This window comes from Sceloporus undulatus, chromosome 8, assembly GCF_019175285.1.
Source record: "Sceloporus undulatus isolate JIND9_A2432 ecotype Alabama chromosome 8, SceUnd_v1.1, whole genome shotgun sequence".
Taxonomy (NCBI): domain Eukaryota; kingdom Metazoa; phylum Chordata; class Lepidosauria; order Squamata; family Phrynosomatidae; genus Sceloporus; species Sceloporus undulatus.
Window position 1 is genome coordinate 39,526,678 of NC_056529.1, and position 21,042 is coordinate 39,547,719.

A 21,042-nucleotide genomic window follows, 5' to 3' on the forward strand; every position below is an offset into this window, starting at 1 on the left:
CTTCACTGCAGAAATAATGCAGTTTGACACTGCTTTAACTTCCACGACTCAATCCTATGGAATCCTGGGATCTGTAGTTATCTGAGGCAACAGACTTCTTGCACAGAGAAGTCTAAAAACCTTGACAAACTACAAATCCCAGGATTCCATAGGAGGCTGGTACAGGACTTAAAGAAGTGGTGCCGATACACCTTTCCCACCTAGAACTTTTCCATTGCTGTCTTTGCGTTCCATTTCAGAATACTCAACTGAAGTTGTTGTTGTTGTTGTTATTTCTTACCTGTATCTCCCTATGGATGAGGCAGTGAACAACAACTGCAGTGCTAGAAATTTGAGGAGTGAATGAAAATTTAATTGCAGGGCCAGATGTCTTATTTGGGGGTACAATGTCCTCATCTTGCACCCACCAAATATACTCCAAAATGGAGCTAACAATAGTAATACTAACAACAGCCATAACAATAATATGGAGGGAAAGAACCAGGGAAATAATTATCTTTTTTTAAAATTGTCCTTGGAAACCTCAGTCTTGGACCTGAGTCTGCAGTTGCATCTTTATTTTGCAGGGAGCATTGTGTGCATCTGCTCTGTGTGTTGCATTCCCTTTTTTGCAATACCCGAGGTTAAGGGGAGGGACAGATTGTGTGTTCCCAGCTGTCCTGAACTGACCCCCATCAAGATAATGGAGGGATTGGGGGGGGGGGAGAGAGAGAAGAAAAAGCCCCCCACAGACTCTGTGGGGATTGGCTGCCTCTGTTGTATGGCATCCAATGTTTGCCTAGCAAAGCCATGAGACTTTAAGCGTAGCAAGGAAAGAGGGGGGCCTTCTTAGAAACTGGGGAGGGGGACAGATGCTATTTTTAGCCTCCTGGGTGCATGCACCCCTGGCATAGACAGCTCTGGGGGTTAGCATCAGGCCCTTTGCAGCATGAGTCTGTTGTTGATTCCCATCCCTGCAAGATTGCTTTGTGCATGTGTATCTCTTCCTCCATCTCTTCCTTTCCTAGACCTCGCAGGCAGCTAGGAAAGACAAGTGGGATTTGTCCCTTTGGCTTCTGGAGAAGGAGACCCTCCCTTTAGAAAGATCCCTGCAATTGGACCGCTGCTGCAGCATCAGGACCAGAATGAGCTAAAAAGGATGCAGGAAACTCAGCATCACCATCCCTACCGCATCCCTTGGCTGGCAGGCCTCCTTGTGCCCAAGCTGGGCTTGCTTTCTTTGCCTTGCCAAGCCTTCTCCAGCCTGGGTGGGCATGGCTGTGTCAGCGGCTGTCTTCCAGCTTAAATCCAATCAGGTGGTGATGCAAGCCGAGGATGCTCCTGCTTAAACCGGTAGATAATCCGCCTCTGGTCAGCAGCTGCTGGGCCATGAGAAAGGGATCACTGGGGCTGAGCCGCATTCTGGACCCAAAGGAGGAGAAGTCCAGATCTGGCACCTGAAGGAAGGAGATTTTGCATGCAAAAATTGGTAAGTGTGATAAAAATGGTGGCAATGATATGTGTGGGTCTCCCCATATCATTCTAACTTAGGGAGGATGATGGGGGGGGGGGGGGCCCTAGGCCATGCATTTGGGGGACTTGTGAAAAAGAAATGCAGAAGAGAGTAACTTTTAGTTGGACTGTCTGCTGCAGAGGGGGAAATGGAACATATACAGAAGACAGCAATTTGGAATTAGGAGGCAGAGACCAATAGATATAGATAAGATATAGATAAGAAGGAGAGACAGGCAACCAGATTGACAGATAGACATCGGTGTTGATTTTACCCCAGGACAGGTTTCTCTTCAATTATTAGGATCTTCATTAAGACAGATAGTTAACCCATTTGGTGGTAGAAAGGCATAGAATATATTCATTCCATAGAATGCCTGGTGCAGAATGGATACCAGAAAAGATACTTCTGTCTTGTGGATTCTGGGTGTTATTGTATTTTGCTATGTGGCCAACAGGGATATGTTTTATGGTGCAAAATAAGAAAGGCAGGAAAAGAGGCAGGATTTTATTTCTCATTGCTGTGGTTTTCCCCCTCAGAATAGATGGAAAGAAGCCTGAGCCAAAAGAGACCTTCCAATCCAGGCCCTCAGCTTCTGACTCCATAGAAGGAGAGCTTTTCCCTTGGACTCGAGCCTGCGGTCTTCACTGTTTGCAAGGTTGTCTGCTTTGTTTGTTTGTGTGTGTATGTGTGCGTGTGTTAGTGTCGCATACAGTGTTCAGTGCATCACTTCCATCCAGGACACAGAAAGCAAGTGAGGAGAGGTGTGCCATTGGTTGAGCTGCTCCGCGCAAGAGTCCGAGTGTCCAAGCGTCCAAGTTCAACACACGGTTTTGGGAAGGCCATCTAGAAAAGCCTGTCTCTGACCCAAGGCCATCTCTCTTTGAGAGCCAGGAGGTGAAGGAGGCTGTTTTCAGATGAGGAACCACCCAGAAGGAAGGGACCACCGGGCTTCCTTTCTGCCGAAATATTCCTAGGTAAGTCTGGAGCAAAGCTAGTGTGCTTGCATTGGTGGTGCAGTGGTTGGAGCATTGGACAATGACTCTGGAAGCCAGGGTTTGAATCCCTGCTCAGCCCTGAAAACCCACTGGGGGACCTTGAGTGAGTCACACTTTCTCAGCCTCAGAGGAAAGCCAAGCCAAACCCCCTCTGAACAAGTCTTACCCACAGTAGGTTTGCCTTAAGTTGGGGACAACTTGACGGCACTCAACAAGTCTTGTATCATTGCTTGTGTGTTGTGTGACTTATGGCAGCCCTAAGGCAACCCTATCAAGGGGTTTTCTTAGAAAGATTTATTCAGAGGAGGTTTGCTTTTGCCATCTTCTGAGGCTGAGAGTGTGTGACTTGTCCAAAGTCACCTACTGGGTTTCATGCCAAGCCAGAAATTGAACTCTGGTCCAACACTCAAACCACCGCATTTACCGTATCATTTTTATCTTCAGTTTCACACACTCAACTTGAAATCGGGACCATTGGGGATTTAGAGATAATGATGATGGATTATTTATATCCTTCTTTTCCCACAAAACCAGGATTCAAAACAACATACAAATTAAAACTAATATACTACATTAAAACATAATATACTACATTAAAGACTGTAGAATCACTCCCTCTTTTAAAACAAAAAAAATTGCCATACAAGTCCATATTTCAGGTTACTTGCAGTTGCCAGTTTCTTCCAAAAAGAAAAATACTGCCTGCATCTCACAAACACCCACAACATAGCAACAATTAATGAATGCAAGCTGTTTTATCCTTTGCTGTGCATGAGAGGTTTTGAACAGAAATGCAAGCCTGGTGAAGGGTATTTTGCCCACGTTAAATTAGGCTACAGCCTTCGCTGCCAGACATATAGCATATCTTGCTCAAAACTCAGCACAAGTGATACAAATACTGCATAATAACTAGACAGGTTATTTAACATTTTTCGTTGATGCTTGCAGTAGGATAATGCCATCTGAATCTGAACATCTGGGCCTTTGAGAAATCCCATTTGCAGGGTGTCACTTACCTATGACATCTGTTAAATTGGACAAACGGTATTTATTTTGGTGACACACATCTGGGATTAGGAAGGATATTTTTGCGCACCCTCATCCCTTCTTACCACCGATTCTTTTCTCCTTCTGTCATTCCTCTCTCCTCTCTCTTGTGAAACATGAAAATATGGCAAACTCCTTGGGGCAGGGATCGACCCCAACCCTTTAAAACAACAGATAAACCGATGAAAGGGTGTCTATAACAAAAACCTAGGTTTGGAGATCAGTGGCTTCTGGTAGCTCCAGGTCAGTGGGGCAGTGAATCCACTCCAGGTTTTCATCAAGGAGCTCTCCAAACACCTATATCACTATGGACAGCTCTTTTAAACCTAGTGAAAACCTGGCATGGATTCAATGCACTACTGACACAACAATTCACCCTATTAAAGTGAATCTGAGCCAATATGTTTGGGCATTTTCCCATTGGCTTATAATGTAATAGGCAAACTGGCAAGAGTCAAATTGCAGCACTGAAACTGCAAAACCAGAATTTAAATTTCTACAGCCTTTCCATCTACAAATGAGCATGAAGGGTCTGGAAGCCATGCCCTATGAGGAACGACTGAGGGAGCTGGGGGTGTTTAGCCTGGAGAAGAGAAGGTTAAGAGGTGATATAATAGCCCTGTTTAAATATTTGAAGGGATGTCATACTGAGGAGGGAGCAAGTTTGTTTTCTGCTGTTCCAGAGAACAGGACACAAAACAATAGATGCAAGCTCCAGGAAAAGAGATTCCAGCTCAACATTAGGAAGAACTTCCTGACAGTAAGAATTGTTCGACAGTGGAACACACTCCTTCCTCAGAGATTATAATGGAGTCTCCCTCCTTGGAGGTCTTTAAACAGAGGCTGGATAGACATCTGTCGGGGATGTTTTGATCTGGATTTCCTGCATGGCAGAATGGGATTGGACTGGATGACCCTTGCGGTCTCTTCCAACTCTATTGTTCTATGATTCTGTGAACTTCTGCATGCAGCCTACCATGTTGATAATATAATCCAGGTAGTCTTTTTGCTATGTAAATATAATTGCCAATATAATCCAAGATACAATTTCTGTTTATTGGCTGATCTTCTAAGTATCGATGCAACATCAAAATAAAACCGGAATCCTATCAATTATTCTCAGTTAGGGCTTGTGTTTATTTTAATGTAGGATATTAGATTTAATCTGTTTGTTGTCTTGAGTCTCGGTCGACCTCATGTATAAAATAAGGACAGGTTTTGGGGTCAAAATTATGGATTTGGATTTGACCCATGGATAAGTCGAGGGTAATGTAACCAAGGATATATGAAGCAAAAGAAAACAAATGCCAAAGAACTTGCAAAATTCCAGCAAGAATGCTGGATGGATGAGAGAGTAGAAGGCATCAGTGCTTCCAGGACAGATTATATATATATATATATATATATATATATATATATATATATATATATGAGAGATGGATAAGTCGACTCAGATTTCTTGGGTCAATTTTTTGACTAAAATTTCTAGACGTAATGCTCAAAATGTACTATTTTAAAAGAAAACTATGTTAAAATGTTTTATAGATGCTACGTGACACCAATGCAATTAGCTAAAATTAAAAGATCTAGAAACAACAAATGTTGGAAATGCAAAAAAAAACCGGTTCTTTCTATCACATGTGGTGGCAATGTAGAACAATACAAAAATTTTGGAAGAGCATTCATAAACATATTGTAAAATATATGCAAAAATATATACCTTATACTCCCGAATTACTCCTTTTAAATATAATCGATACGAGTAACCTTAAATTGAACCACGAGGAAATTAGCAAACTAATATATATGATTACAGCTGCCCGTCTGGTATATGCAAGATATTGGAAGAAGCCCAAAGGCCCTTTATTAAGCGAATGGAATAACAAAATATTTGAATTCGCACTTATGGATAAGCTCTCCATGATAACGAATGGTAAAACAATACAGCAATACCAAAAGAAATGGAATTTTTTGTTAAATGATTAAAAACATTTTAGAGAATGGAAATGGGTGCACTGTAAAGAGAAGTAAAACTCTTAAATATTGTGTAATCTTATAAGATTTATTATGTAATCTTATAGGATTTAGGACATTTATTGTACAGATATGATTCAGTTAATTGTTTAATATTGCTTGAATTGTATCTTTGTCAACAATATATAAAATTTAATAAAAATTAAAAAAAAAAAATTTCTAGACGTATACATGAGTATATACAGTAGTCTCAAAGGTGCTACAAGATCCCTCTACGTTTCCTAGGGCATAGAAAAGGTTGGAAGCCACTGATCCACTGATCTGTTCCAATCTCCTCTTGTGCAGGAATCCACTGCAAAAGCATCCCAGAGAGACATCGTCCATGAGTGCTATTGCCCTTGCATAGCAGCTCTGAGAAGGCAGACAGGCAGCAGGCAGAGCTCTCAGTCCTGTACAATGGAAGCCCCCATGCCCTCTGGATGCTGCCAATCCCAATTAGGCCAGCCATTCATCCCAGGGAGATTTCTAGAGCGCTTGCATCCCTCTGCATGGAGCAGAATTTATTATCTGTGGCAGGTGAAGCACCTTGTGAATGTTTATTAAGCCAGAGCCCTCTGCCACTTCTTCCTCTGCAGTGTGCAACCCGGTGCATGAGCAATAATAGCAATAGATCATTGATAATGTGAGGTCTGACAGCATGCAAGGGGCCAAAGGTTGTTCATTTAAAAGCTCAACCTTTTCTTCATCTTCTTCTGTATCCTCACCCTCCTAAAAGTTCTCCAAACCTGGCATCACCTACAATACAATTTGGCCCAGTAATCATGGAGCGCTCTGAGGGTCTCTTGTCAGCTTTGCAGGGAATTTCGGTGCTAAAAATTCTTAGCAGCCGTCTCCGTCCAGCTGCATGGTCTGGAATTAGAATCTGCTCAGGAATTTACTTTCTAAAAAGGAGAGCCGTTTGGGATCTAAAGTCGATGATCTAGTTAGCGCATCCTTAGCAGCGGAGCTCCTTTAAGAGGTAGAAGACATCTGTTTATCCCAGCACAAACTTGCCTCCCTCCCAGTCTCTCTCCAAGCAGCAGGTTAGCTTGCTTTTCTTTCTCAAACAGAGAAAGAAAAGTGGTGTGTTGGCTTCCTTTCCTCTACCACCTTCCAAAAACCACTTATCTTCTCTCTCTCTCTCTCTCTCTCTCTATATATATATATATATATATATCAATTAGTCCTGCAATAAAGATGTTGTAATGGAAGAGTGCTTTAGTTCATGGCTTCAGAGCTTCCTGGACTGATGCCTTGTTGTGGTCTTCTGCAGGAATCTGGTAGAGAGAAGGGAGTTTTGTAAGTGAGAAAGCCCTTTCTTTAGGTTAGTCTATAGCAATAAGCCCCATTTCTCAGTCTATATGGGGCAGTATGGGATTTTGGGGTCCTGACCTTATCTACCTTTGTAAGAAGGTTTCATCGGATCAATTTGGAGTGCTTTTGCAAAACGGTGTCTAAAGCTACATTTCCCCAACAAATTCAATCAGATAACCATGGCTGCATCTGCAGTCGATGGAGTCCAACCATCTTTAATGGGGTCTCCCTCTTTTCCTGCTGCCTTCTACCTTACCAAGCATTAATGTCCTTTCAAATGAGCTTTGTCTTCTCATGATCTGTCCAAAGTAGTGATGTTGTTGATGTTGCTTGCCTTCAAGTCATTATGGCAACCCTAAGGCAAGCCTCTCAGAGGGTTTTCTTGGCAAGATTTGTTCCGAGGGGTTTGCCTTTGCCTTCCTCTGAGGCTGAGAGTGTGCGACTTGTGCTTCAGGTCAGCCAGTGGGGTTTTGTGGCCGGGCGAAGGGATTCGAACCCTGGTCTCCTTAGTCCAATGCTCAAACCACGACGACCATGCTGGTTCTAAAGACGCTGGCTCTAATAAATCCCCAGTATTGCTGGGAGTGGATGGGAATCCTGCCAACTCAATCAGTGTTAACTCTCCTATACAGAAGTGCCCTTAATCAAGAAGCGACAAGATAATGTTTTTGTTGGCCGAAGCAACCACAGAAGCAATTAGCATTCAGGAGATAATTAGACGCAGGATTTCCTGAGCTGTTCTGCTGTCATTCATAAGTCACTCCAAAGCAAAGGAGGTCTCTGATGGTTGTAACTCATCTGCCTGATTAAATCCACAAGAATTATGGCTTAGGTCCAGACTACCCAAAAGCCCCTGTCTGACCATATAAGCCTTAAAAACTTCAGGGGGAGGATTTTTCTCCATCATATCACAATGAGTGGTTGCAAATGAGAACAGAGAAGGGCCTTCTTGGTGGCTGCTCCTAGTTGATGGAAATCTCTCCCAAGAGAGGCTCGCTTGGCCTCCTCCCTGCTCTCCTTTCATTTGCAGGGGGAAAAAACCTCCTTATTAAATAACTCTTTGGTTTTTAACTGTTTGGAACTGTAGGGGTTTTTTAATGATATGTTCTGTAGATTTCAATATGTTTTGAATGTGTTGTCCGCTGTTATAACGTAATATCCGAACTGCATTACACTTGTTTAATGGCAGAAACATACTGAGGCTGCTGTGTGTTGTGTGCCTTCAAGTCCTTTCCAACTGCAGCAACCTTAAGGCAAACCTATTAGGGGGTTTTTTTGGCAAGAGTTGTCCAGAGGAGGTTTGCCATTGCCTTCTCCTGAGGCTGAGAGCATGTGACTTGTTTGAAGTCACCCAGTGTGTTTCATGGCCAAGCCGGGATTTGAACCCTGGTCTCCAGAGTCATAGTCCAACATTCAAAGCACTACTCCACAATGGCTCCCAAGGAGACATCTACACTGCAGAAATACGTAATGCCATTTCACCCCACTTTAACTTCCATGGCTCCATCCTCCAGAATAATGGGATTTGTAGTTATGTGAGGCATCAGCATTCTTTGAGAGAGAAGGCTAAAGACCTTGTGAAACTGCAAATCCCAGGATTCTATAGGCTGGTGGGACAGCATTTAAAGTGGTGCCAAACGAAGGTTATAGACCAGCTGCATTTCATGCGTTGCTGGCGTCCTCCATGAATTGATTTACTGCCCCATATTGCCATAACACCAGATAGCGGTGGTCCCTTTTCCCAAGCAAGAAATGTTATTTTATTTTAATTTAATTTTTTGCAAAGTGCCTCACAACGTCTTTCTGGATGCAGAGAGCTTTCTAAATCTGTACCCTCTTTTATGGTTGGATCGATTGGGCTTTCAGTGAATAACCTCTTGTGAGATGAGGGATACCTTTGGAGTACTTAGAAACTGCACTGTGCAGGACATCTGCATTGGTTTGTTTGTATACTTGGCGTTTATCGTGGGTTGCAGTGATGTACCTACAAGGGGAAGGGATGAGGGCAGATAAGAAGTCTACCCACCCCAAAAATAAACATTTCCTTCATTCCTCGGTTTTCTAGCATTGCAGAGAGTGAGGCTGCTGCCACACTGCAAAATTAATCCAGTTTGACACTGCTTTAACTGTCATGGCTCCATGCTATGGGATTTGTATTTGTATTTGTTGCGGCACCAGAATTCTCTAATAGAGAAGCCTCAATATCTCACAAAACTTCCAGTCCCAGAATTTCATGCCATGGGGCCATGGCAGTTAAAGTGGTGTCAAACTGCATTAATTCTGCAGTGTGGCAGCAACCTAAGACCATAAGCTCTTTGGAGATCATTTTAAGCAACATTTAAAAATAAGATTCCAGCAAGCATTGGCCACACACTTCCAAGCATATCACTGTATGGATGGGCTAGAAAGATGCTTTTAAGAAATAAATAAAAGGTAGCTGAATAAAAGTAAATAAAAGGACTCTAATGGAGCTGATATCCCCCCCCCCCTTTACAGTCATAACACAACACTATGGAGTTTATCAGACAAGGGAAATTGGAAGTATAATCCGATGGCAATATGAACGCCATCATGGGGTTTAACATTATTGCATGATAGACCACCACACACAAATTTGGGCAATGGCATGCTATTTTTGGGCACTGGGAAGCCAGTTCAAATGCAATGAGCATTCACGTAATTTCACTAAACTACCAACTGGCCCCACTTTCTTTTCATTCAAAATTAAGAGAAATTCCTCATGTGTGATAAACTCCTATAACACAACTACAACACTACAATCCTGGTAGTACTGCTACAAGCCAAAATAACCAGATTCCACAATGTAATAGTACACACACATACGCCAACATACAGATATATAAAGGGTGTGTGTGTGAGTGACTCCTTAGAAATCTTGGTAGAGACTTTCCCTCCCAGCAGTGCAGTGTATTTTTAATTCATTGTGTTTTTCTTAAACCACCTCGAGGGATTTAAAATTAATGTGGTAATGCATGAGTCACTGTTGAGCTTGAAGCGAAGGCCGACTTAAAATCACACACATCCACAGAGCAAACTGGAAAGAAAGGGACCCAACAAACCAAAATACTGAGAAATCAGCAAGCCAGGTTATAAAAGAACTGGGTTTGTTTCAGTCCCAAATGCTGGGGGTGTATCATGAATGATTCTATGAAAATTCGTGGTCACAATGCAACAAAGAATTTCATTTTAATATCTGGCATCAGTTTATTTAGAAGGAGCAGGCTAATTAGAAAGGAAGGGTAAATGGAGGAATTAACTGATCATTTGGAGAAGCAGAGTATAAATAAATTTATTATTATTATTATTAGTTTATTATTTACACACCCAGGAATGCTGGTTTTTGCTTTTGTTGACTTTTGGCGAGATACTTTCACATAATTCTTGTAACTGTGATAAAGCTGATATGAATGTGCTCCATGTGAATCTCTTAACTTGCTCCCTTGTGCCACAATTCTCAGTTATTAATCATGACAGCTCTACTTATGCTACTGTCAGATGGATGCAACTATTGCTCATTACCCATAAAATTACTTCTGTATGTGTTGCAAAACCTAACGCCTGTGTGTGTTATGAACAGGTTGCAGGCCATTGTGTATTTAGCATAGCTGACAAAGGTTTGTGGGATTGAATTGCTCATCTGTGGGGCTCAAGGTATATTTCTATACCTCTCTTTGGAGGTTGGTGTCTCTCCCGTTCCATCTGTCTAATGCTTTTTTCTGTTTTTGTAGGCTCTGCATCAGTAAGGATGTGAAAGATGGCAGACCATCCTCTAGTTGCTTCAGGTCCTTCTGCAGCAAAGTCTTCTCCTCGCCAGCCGTCTCCTCTGCAGGGAAATGAAGCTCCTGATTCCCCAAAATTAGCCAGCCCCACAGTAGGTTGTAGAAGAGAAGAGGACTGGGAAAGCGAACATGGAAATGAACTGATCTTTGCCTTAGATGAGGAAGAAGAAGAAGAAGAAGACCTTGAGTCACCAGACAGCTTTTCGCCATGCGAAGAGGAACTCAGGAAGGAGGAAGACCACCAAACAGAGTCCGCGTTCCATGTGCCATCATCCCCTCTTCCATCTCCACCCGAATTGGGGTTTGCGCCTCCTGCTCCCCTTGTTTCCAGCTCCCCCAGTTCCTCACCCCAAAAGTTAGCCCTCCTTGTCAACCCACAAGGACCCAAACCGTTGATCAACTTGGTCAAGTCTGTTTCCTCGGAAATCGAGGCTCGTGATGGCTCTTCTCTCAAGTCCCAGCCATTGTTGAGTTTGGTCAAGTCCATTTCCACCGAGATTTCACGCCTGGAGCCCGAAGTGACGCCATCAAAATCCGACTCCAAGCTCAACGTCCATCGGTGGCGACAGATCACCCAGCCCAAGGGCAAAAATGGCGACTCGAGGACAGCACCTTCCTCTCCCAACATTTCCCCTTCGGAGAGCAAAGGCAGCTTCTTCAAAGCTCAGGAAGCCAAATTTGAGGACACCAAAAGGCGTTTCTCGGAAGCCATGCAGGAACCCCTTAGCCGGCTCAGCAAAATCATGGGGGAGGAGAACCTGTCGCCAAAACACAAAATGCACCTTTCTGGCAACCATGCCCACGACACATGCAAGGAGACTGCCATTTTGGAGGCCAAGACGGAGCTCTCCAATTCTGAGACTGACCAGCATGGTGCCATTTTAAGCCATTCATGTAGGAAAGGGCAAACGGAAGATTCTCACCCTGCAGAAAAGAAGTGGGGTCCCTCCTCGAACTGCCGGTATGAAATTTGCTCCTATGGGGATGTCATCCAGGTGGTGGAGATGGGTCGGGACAAGAGCGGAGGTGCCGAGGAAATCCGGATGATTCAGCCTCTGGACGTCCTCCGTCCCCCCAAATCGTGCAGCTCTGTGCCAAGTAAAGCCCTCGCCTGCATTGCCATCTTGGCCTATAACTACTTTGTCCTGCCTTTGCCCCCTTACATTTCTGGCCTCTGCCTTGGCTTGGCGTGTGGGTTCATTTTGGGCTTCCTGATCATTCTGCTGCTGGTGCCAAAGCGTCCCCTTTCTCCACGGAAAACGAAGACCCCAGAGGACAATCTGACGCTGGACCCACTGCATCAGCAGACAAGGGAACCCAACATGCTTAAGGTAGGAGGAGAGCTGATTTGGAGCAACAACACATGGAATCTAAAAACAAATATTTTCCCCCTTCTTCTCAAGAATTATTTTTAGAAACACATTTATCTGGGTGCACTTAATCCACTTAAACTAAAGCATGGATTAAGGTTAATTTTAGGATGGCAGCCCTAAAACAAATGCATGATTTCATGCCACAAAAGTATTTCTTTCCAGGGATGGATGAACCAAATGTACTCCTATGATCCGGAGATCTACCACCCGTCTCTCACCCATTCCGTGTTCGTCACCTTGGAAGACTCCACCATGAAGTTCTCCTACCCCAAGAATAACATCCCTCGACGGGCCACCTTTGAGGAACAAATATCCGAGGCAGTTTTTGTGAATCACCGGCATTATGAGATAAGCGGTGCCAAGGTAGGTCCCTGGGATAGAGAAGCCATGGAAGTCACACGCTCTCAGCCCCAGAAAACCTTACGGTCACTATGTTGGAAATGATTTGAAGGCACTTAACAAGAATGACTTAAAGATCTCAGCTTTTGGCCCCAAGATAGCAACCCTTTCCAGCATGATCCTATGGCCATTTTGATCTCACTTCTTCTCTTTGGTATTCCAGGTCTTCCTAGTCCCACCTGGTCTGGCCCGGAAGAGGATGTGGAACAAGAAATACCCCATCTGCATTCTCTTCCCAGACCAACTTGACCAAAGCAGCAAAGGGATTGGAGACCAAGACCCAGACCATCAGAGAGAGAAGAGTACAAAGAAGAGGGTGGCTCCAGGCCAAGAGACCCCTGTGAAGCATCCGGCCGAAAACCAGGAAAGGACACTTTACCTGTTTGGCCGCACTGGACGGGATAAGGAGGAATGGTTCCAGCATCTCGCCAGGGCTTCCCGGGTAGAGAGTAGTGAGCCCCACAATGCCAACCTAAGTGAACTCCGGTCAGGTAAAAAGCAAATGCTGCAAAAATGCAAAAGGAGCAAGAGGGAGAGAAAAGCAGAATGGGCAAAATTGTGCTCTTTCTTTAGTCAGCTCTGGTAAAAGCAAACAGCTGCAGCTTCTCCCAGCTTGTATGTTCTTCCCCATTAATAACTTTTGCCATACTCTGATGTTTCTTGGCCACATGTGTCCCAGTTTTCATCATCATATGTTAGAGGGTATGAGGAAGTCATGAGACAGGACTAGCCGTTGTATGTCTATGAAAGAAGCTTAGAGATCAGATTCATGGGAGACAGAGAGGTGATAAAAAGGTCAAATTTCAGCTTTCTGGGATGGGGACAGAGCTGTTGGTTTTTCTCTCTCCAGGTCAACTAATTTTCTCTTGGGCAGGTTTAAACCAGCTGAGCCCATCGGAGAGGGGGACCTACAGTGACAGCAGCAGCCGAGGCAGCACAGAAGACCTCCTCTCTGTGGTCAAGCCCAAAGACCTAGTGGTCAACATCCGAGAGAAGCTCCTCTTGGATTACGACACGTACATGTCCCAAATCGTCCCTCCGGGGAATGACTCCAGCCCACCTGAGAGCCCTTGCCTCAGCCCAGCAAGCAGCCCGCCCCCCAAAAAGGTGAGGAAGCCTGGATTTAATTGAAACTGTAGTTTGGATGAGCACAACTGGAGAACTACCTCTTCAAGTTGAAGATGATGACTTCCAAACAGGGACAGTGATCAATTGCTTTCTCCTTTTTGTTCTTTGCAGATCCATGGGGATGCGAACACGGCTGGCGAACCACACACGGCTTGGGTCAACGCGGTGCTCGGGCGGATGTTTTGGGACTTCCTAAGGGAAAAATATTGGGCCGACCAAGTTTCAAACAAGATCCAGAAGAAACTGGGCAGAATCAAGGTCAGAAAGAGGGACCCTACGTTTCACTTCCACATCCAGTCTCATACTGGTGGAACTGGCCAAAGGCTGCTTCTTGGAGGTTAACTGGACACTATTGCCCAGGAAAGAGACACAGAAACCAACCTACGTCATTGGCATCAGCCCCCCCCCCCCAAAAAAAAATGAAGCAAAGGCAAACAGCCTGTGCTCACAACCCAGATATCTTCTTGCTATGATTTCTTGTGGAGAGCAACAAATGGGATGTTTGTTTATCTATTTATGTTGGTTTCATGCATTCCCAACAAAATAGATAAGACTTTTTCTCCTAATGGCTAGGTAGCAAATACCTTGCTTTCTTTGGTTTTGGTTACTGCTAACTTATTTGTGCTTTCTTCTCATCTTTCGTTGGGTCTTATCCAGCTGCCATACTTCATGAATGAACTCACGCTCACAGAGCTGGATATGGGGGCTTCCATCCCGCACATACTTAGTGCATCAAGCCCAACGGTGGATAATCGAGGTAAATAAATAAATAAAGTTGTGACAGTGTGATCTCCTTCACCAGGTTTCTTGCAAAATGGTGCATCTGTTTCGTTGTTCCCCTGGCACTGAATCTGATTGGAGTTTAGCCAATACATCCCAGCAGCCACATGATGCTCTGTTTGACTTTTTCTCTATGCTGCAGGGCTTTGGGTGGACATGGAAGTGACCTACAGTGGCTCTCTGCAGATGACCCTGGAGACAAAGATGAACTTGTACAAACTGGGCAAAGAAGCCGTGGGAGAGGAGAGCGGGAAGACAGACAACGGCAGGGAAGGGTAAGACCTTTTACGTGCCTCTCTTAGCATCTGCATGCAGAGATTACCCTTTTGGGGGCTTGAAATAACGTCCTTCCACACAGGTAGAAATTCAGCTGCTCTTGTGCTTCTCGGTCTTTGCCCCCTGGAAAGGCTGGCCAGTGGGAAAGCCCTCCATCTTAACATTTTCCATCTGTAAAATGGAATACATGATTTCTAAAATACCTCTCAATACTTAATTTTCACCACAATATATCATAGCTTAACTTTTTGTACATGGAGGAACTTGCCTACTGGAATTGCATGCTCTGAAAGCACCTTTATTCATTGTTACTTTTTGCTTACATGATTGGAAATCAGTGTTAGATTACTCCGTTCTACCCTAGAGTGCACCTACACTGTATAAATAATCCAATTTGACACCACTTTTAAGTGCTGTAGCTCCATCCTATGGAATCCAGGGATCTGTAGTTTTGCAAGGTCCTTTGCTTTCTCTGCCCAAAAGTGCTGGTGCCTCACCAAACTACAAATACCAGAATTATTATTATTATTATTATGTTTATGTTTATGTTTATTTATATCCTGCCTTCCTCCCAGTACAGGGACTTCTATATGATGAAGCCATGGTAGTTAAAGCTATGTCAAACTGCATTATTTCTACAGTCTAGATGCACCCTTAGTCTCAGTCTCTCCGTTTCATCATGGGTGGCTTACTTAACAAGATTGCAGTTAGATAATATATGTAAAACATTCATAGAAATATTTGATCAGCATCAGCATTACCTTCACTTTCATCATCATCATCATCTTTTTCCTCCTCCTTCCTGTCCAGAACAGAACTTGTCAATACTTGCAATATTTGTTCCTCTTAGACCACACAATATTTTCACTTTGTCCCATTCCCCATCTTTTAGCAGGTACAAGAATTTGATTTTTATCTTTTAATTGCAGAACTCAGAAATCCTAGCTTCCAAAGGGTTTGGCAATATGCAAGTTGTGTGTACGCTACACTTAATATTGAACTTTATGATTTGTTTTTCAACTGGTTTGGGGTGGGTTGCATTAATTCTGAATCGCCCCGCTCTGCATGAGTGTTTCATGTGTTTCTCCACCTTGTAATCATGTGTCCTCCCAAATATTTGCAGTTCCTCCCAGATAAGAGTCCTGGCACAACTGCCCTTGTGCCCATCTGCATGCCAGGCATGTGTGCCAAGTGGCCCAGTCCCAATCTGGAGAGAGTTAACAACCTGCTCTCAATAAATCCTCAATTTAATTGCAAGAGACTTGGAGAAAGAGAAAAAACATGATTTGCATTAGCCTCTTAGGGAACAAGATCAGATTAGACAACCATTAATGGGGGCAAAGGATCCCGTCTGTGCCCAGAGAGCCAGGAGTCAGTTAAATTTCAGCCAGATAAGGTAGAAAGAGGAATGACAGGAATGAGAACCAGCCAACCCTGGGCTCAGCCCCATTGCAACCCCAGAGATAGTGTTGAACCGTCTGTTTCATGAGATTGCTCTTGTTCATCAGACCAGGAGATCACCAGACAGCTGGAGAATTACTGGTTCTAGGAAAATATCCCTATAATGTAATCAAACGCAAGGATTTTATTTGGCTGGCTGGTATTTGACCTCTGGTTTGTGTTTTGCAGAAATGGCTTGCGAGGGATATTATCTCATGATTTCATGACTGGTTTATAGTGAGTGGGTGTGTATTTTTTTTCCAAGGAATGGTGATGTCACTTTCACTACTCCTTCTTCTTTTTCACGCTGGCATTTGCAAAACAAATTAAGGTCCTGAACACAGCTACACACTCTGAGGCCCAGAAAACCCCATGATAGGTTCGCCTTAGGGTTGCCATAAGTTGGAAATGACTTCAAGGCATTCAACAGCCATTGTTGTGAAGGTTTTTTTTGCCATGAGGTGAGTTTTGACTTATGACGAATGAGAGACCTCTAAGAGTCCATTTCATCCATTGCCCTGCTCAGGTCCTGCAAACTCAGGACAGCAGCTATCGCTCCATTGATGGAGTCCTTTCATCTGTATTGCAGTCTCCTTGTTTTTCTACTGCCTTTCACTTGGATATTATCTTCGTTTCCAGTGTCATGCCTTTTGATGATATGTCTAAATATGATAGCTACAGGTGATTCATTTTGGTTTCTAGGTAGAGGCAGAGTATTCTAAACTTCTCACAAAAACCCACATTTTATGAATTCCCAAGATGGAGGGGCCACAGCAGTAAAAGTGGAATCATACCACTATAAGTGCATAGTGTGAAAAGACTTGGATGCAACTACACTGTAGAAATAATGCAGTTTGGCACTTTAATTGCCACAGCTCCGTCTTACAGAATCCTGGGATCTGTAATGTCACAACGCACCAGCACTCTTTGGTTAAAGCCCTGGTGGAACTACAAATCCCAGGATTCCACAGCACTTAAAATGGTGTCAAGCTGCATTATTTCCACAGTGCAAAGGCACCCCAGGTCTTTTCACACTATGCAGTTATAGCGGAATGATTCCATGATAACTGCCCTGGTCCCTCCATCATGTGGAGGCTCAAACCCAGAGACCTGAGATGTTTTGGGAAGGCAGGATTGCCTCCCTTGTTGCTTATGAAAGCCCTGTTCATCCACTCAGGTTTTGCAAACTCAAGGCAGCAGCCATTAAGAACAGCTTTCTAACGTCTCCCTCCTTGCTATGGAGAAATCTTTCTTGATCTCTTCCTGTATGTAGGTCACAGTCACCAAGAGGAATCTTTTTAATCCCAGGGAATGGGCTTTCAGCAAATAACACAGATAGGTCCTGAGGCTGGCAGCATTATATGAGGCCAGGTCTCCTTCCAAGTAGGTCTTTGCAAATAGCGGCTACTGCTTAGGGTCACCCATCTCTGCCCTGCTTCTCCTTGCAGCATAAAGCCCCGCTTGGTCCTTCTGGCTGACAGCGATGCTGAGTCCTCCAGCGCAGGTTCCTCCGATGAAGAAGATGCCCCACTTGCCACTGAGCCCTCGGGAATCCTGGGGGAGAGGAACACCCCTCTTGGGCCTGAAAGGTAAAGCCATTGGGAAGTTACTTCCTTTGCAAAAAGTACATTCCTTGAATCTCCCTTATCCTAAATTCCAAAATCCAAAAATGCAAAATTGTCCACATAAGTGCCAGAGCCAGCAACATCTTTGCTTTTTGATGGTTTAGTGTTCACAAACTTTGTGTCATGGCCAAAATATTTTTTAAAATGTTATGTATACATTTACCATCGAGCTATGTGTATACGAAACAGAAATGAGTTTTGTGCTTAATCCAAAAATTAAAATAATTTATTTTTAAAAAATCCAAAACCCAAAACCAAATGTACTTCTGGTCCCCAGCATTTCAGGTAAGGGAGGCTCAACCTGTAATTGGTTCCCATTACGTAGTGTTCAAAGAAGTAATACATTACAGTGGGTCCTCCACTGTTAGGGGCACAAGACCTCAGTGAAAGTGGAAAAAACACAAATAAAAAAAACCACTACATTTTTACCTGTGAGAACAAGGGAGCAGCATTATGGGGAGCAGCTTCCAAACCAGAACCAAATGTGATCAGGATGTTGTGAAGATATTGCTTATTATCAGAGGGACCACTATGGTCGAAACACATGACCAAGGCTGAACTGAGGTGCATGACATCTCTCGCCCCAGTGAACATCCTGCAACTCCACTCAGACTTTCCACAATATGGGGATCCCATGATAAACATGCATTGATTTGGGCATACAGCCCCTTCCCTCCCTTATTTTGTGAACCTAAGGCTGACCCCCCTCCTTCCGCTCTCCCTTTAGCCATGTTGGGGGCAACAGCACCAGCCGGAAGATCCTGCGCTTCGTGGACAAGATCGCCAAGTCCAAATATTTCCAGAAGGCCACCGAGAATGAGTTTATTAAGAAGAAGATTGAAGAGGTCTCCAACACACCGTTACTGTTAACTGTGGAGGTCCAAGAACTGACAGGGACATTGACGGTGAACATCCCTCCACCTCCGACGGATCGAGTCTGGTAAGAAATGGGAAGGCCATGGCAGGGAAAGCTGATATGTTTTGGGGGGGGGGGGGATGGGGGAGTCACAAGCCAAAGGTAAGGCTTCATAGAACCCTAGAGTTGGAAGAGACCACAAGGTTAAGAGGTGACATGATAGCCATGTTTATATGTTTGAAAGGATGTCATATTGAGAATGGAGCAAGATGGTTTTCTGCTGCTCCAAAGATTAGGACATAGAGTAATGGATTCATACTGCAGGAAAAGAGGCTCCATCTCAACATTAGGAAGAATTTCTTGATGGTAAAAGCTGTTCAACAGTGGAAGATGCCACCTCAGAGTCTGGTGGAGTCTCCTTCTTTGGAGGCTTTTAAGCAGAGGCTGGATGGCCATCTATCACAGGGAGGGCTTGGATTGTGTTTTCTTGCATGGCCGAATGGGACTGCACTGGATGATCCCTGGGGGTCCCTACCAACTCTATGATTCTATGATACGGTTCTATGATTTTTGCCATACTGGTTTCAGGTACAGCTTCCAGACCCCACCCCAGCTAGACCTGAAGGTCCGCCCAAAGCTAGGGGAGCGGGAGGTCACCTTCATTCACGTCACCGAATGGATAGAGAAGAAGCTTCAGCATGAATTCCAGGTACTTGACTGATGGTAGTGACTTGGTGGTTGTGGGTTGCAAAATTGGGGGCCAACAAGCAAGTCAGCTGGGACCAGTGAGGAAATGAGCCAATCAATAACAAATTAAGGAAATTAATTGCTGCTAGACACACTGAAGGATAGCTCTGTCTGTGACTATTAGCAAGGACTGGGCAGTTTCTGAGCTCATGGTGCAGGGGTTTGAATGTTGGTCTAGGACTCTAGGAGACCAGGGTTCAAATCCCCACATGGCCATGGAAATCCACTAGGTGACCTTGGGTGAGTGACACTATCTATTTCGGTACATGGGTTTTTATCGTCCTTTTTGTTGCTTTATTGTCTCTAGGTAGTGTGGCATAGTGGTTTGAGTGTTGGACTACAACTCTGGAGACCAGGGTTCAATTTCTTGCTCAGCCATGAAAACCCACTGGGTGACCTTGGACACATCATATTCAGAAAGCAATGCCAGACATCCTTTGAGCAAATCCTGCCAATAAAACCCCATGATAGGGGTAACACAACAACAATTGCTTGTAGATGTTAGGGCAAGAGCCTGAGCGGTGTAGTAGTTTGTGTGTTGGATTACTGCATTTTGGAAAAAACCCTCTGAACAAATATTGCCAAAAATAAGCCTCTGTGAAAGGTCTACCTTAGGGTCACCATAAGTCAGAAATGACTTGAAGGCACACAACAACAACAGGAACAACAGACATAGGTCAGGTGATATATATTTGTTGTTGTTGTGTGCCTTCAACCTAAGGCGAACCTATCATAGGGCTTTCTTGGCAAGGTTCTCCAAAGGGGTCTTACGGTGGCCATCCTCTGAGGCTAGATAAGTGTTCCATGAATAAATAAATTAAATTAAATCAGCTGGTTCTTCCTTCTTTCCCACCAGAAAATTTTAGTGATGCCAAACATGGATGACCTGATCTTGCCCCTCATGCACTCTGGTTTGGACTCCCAGCCGGTCTCAGAGGGACTCCCAAAGGATTTCCAAGGAGAAGGGGTGAAGAAATGCTGAGGAGCTGCCCAACATGTGGCTCATCCAGCTTGGGACACTTGCTGGATCCCACCAACAAGGCAATTGAGCAGTGAAAGAACCTGTGTCCAAGTACCAACCATCACCTTCACCTCCTTCTGCTGGTCGCTGTTGTACTGTTTCAGCTCCTCGGTGTGTTGACACAAGATGGGAGATTTCCCCCCTTTGGCCGTTTCACAGGACGTTTGCAAAGAGGAGACATCCCAGGTAGAAGAAAGCCATCCTTTTCTCTCACCAAAAGCAAGAATTTGCATAGCATCTCAGTTCACCTTTTACTGAGAGCAAAACAAGACAAACTCCAAATTAAGTCTTGTCGTTGGAGTTCTTATCCAGGTTATGTTTTGGCAATCCATGTTCGGCATCCGTCACTTAAATGCCGGGACCATCAAGTCAAACTGAACCGTGTCTGGCAGAAATGACAAGAGAAGAAGTCTTCTGTGATCAGGTAACGCAGAGCGTGGCTGCTCCCATCCTGGGTCCGTGGGGCATGGAGATCAATACTGGAACTTAAAACCTGAGGTTTCTAAATAGTTCCTGTCTCTTGCTTGCTACTCTCAGTCCTGAGGCCAGAGAGCTGAAAGTTTAAGTTACACCCTGCAACCATAAATAATATACTCTGTGGGCCTCCATGAAACCTCTCCTACTGGGCTTAGCAAAAGGAAGAGAAAGTTTGGAGCCTCTGAGAGTCAAAACTATGATATAGATAGATAGATAGATAGATAGATAGATAGATAGATAGATAGATAGATAGATA

General features: G+C 44.1%; 1 protein-coding gene and 1 long non-coding RNA gene across 3 annotated transcripts; one reads left to right on the forward strand and one right to left on the reverse strand.

The window, feature by feature from the left end:
* Positions 1–923: 923 nt before the first annotated feature.
* On the forward strand, positions 924–21,036 carry LOC121914796 (testis-expressed protein 2-like). 2 transcript variants are annotated; one of them, XM_042438496.1, is made up of 13 exons: positions 924–1,468; positions 2,032–2,469; positions 10,614–11,995; positions 12,200–12,400; positions 12,600–12,927; positions 13,311–13,543; positions 13,676–13,822; positions 14,222–14,321; positions 14,487–14,619; positions 17,509–17,649; positions 18,413–18,625; positions 19,130–19,250; positions 20,145–21,036. In XM_042438496.1, exons 3-13 carry the CDS (start codon positions 10,640–10,642, stop codon positions 20,268–20,270), a joined length of 3,099 nt encoding a protein of 1,032 aa, XP_042294430.1. In that variant the 5' UTR covers positions 924–1,468; positions 2,032–2,469; positions 10,614–10,639; the 3' UTR covers positions 20,271–21,036. The 2 variants fall into 2 exon arrangements, with proteins under 2 accessions (XP_042294430.1, XP_042294431.1); XM_042438497.1 differs by having other exon boundaries at positions 2,032–2,150.
* Positions 12,874–15,597, reverse strand: LOC121914797. The gene is made up of 4 exons (XR_006100584.1): positions 15,382–15,597; positions 14,667–14,791; positions 13,603–13,756; positions 12,874–12,941 (listed from the first exon to the last, which is right to left on the reverse strand). It is a non-coding gene; the product is annotated as an uncharacterized LOC121914797 (long non-coding RNA).
* Positions 21,037–21,042: the final 6 nt, after the last annotated feature.

Coding starts and splice junctions, on each gene's coding strand:
- LOC121914796 (XM_042438496.1), top strand. CDS start 10,640: ATGGCAGACCATCCTCTAGTTGCTTCAGGTCCTTCTGCAGCAAAGTCT. Junction 13,544..13,675: donor GCAGCCCGCCCCCCAAAAAG/GTGAGGAAGCCT, acceptor TGTTCTTTGCAG/ATCCATGGGGATGCGAACAC. Junction 18,626..19,129: donor CCTCCGACGGATCGAGTCTG/GTAAGAAATGGG, acceptor TACTGGTTTCAG/GTACAGCTTCCAGACCCCAC.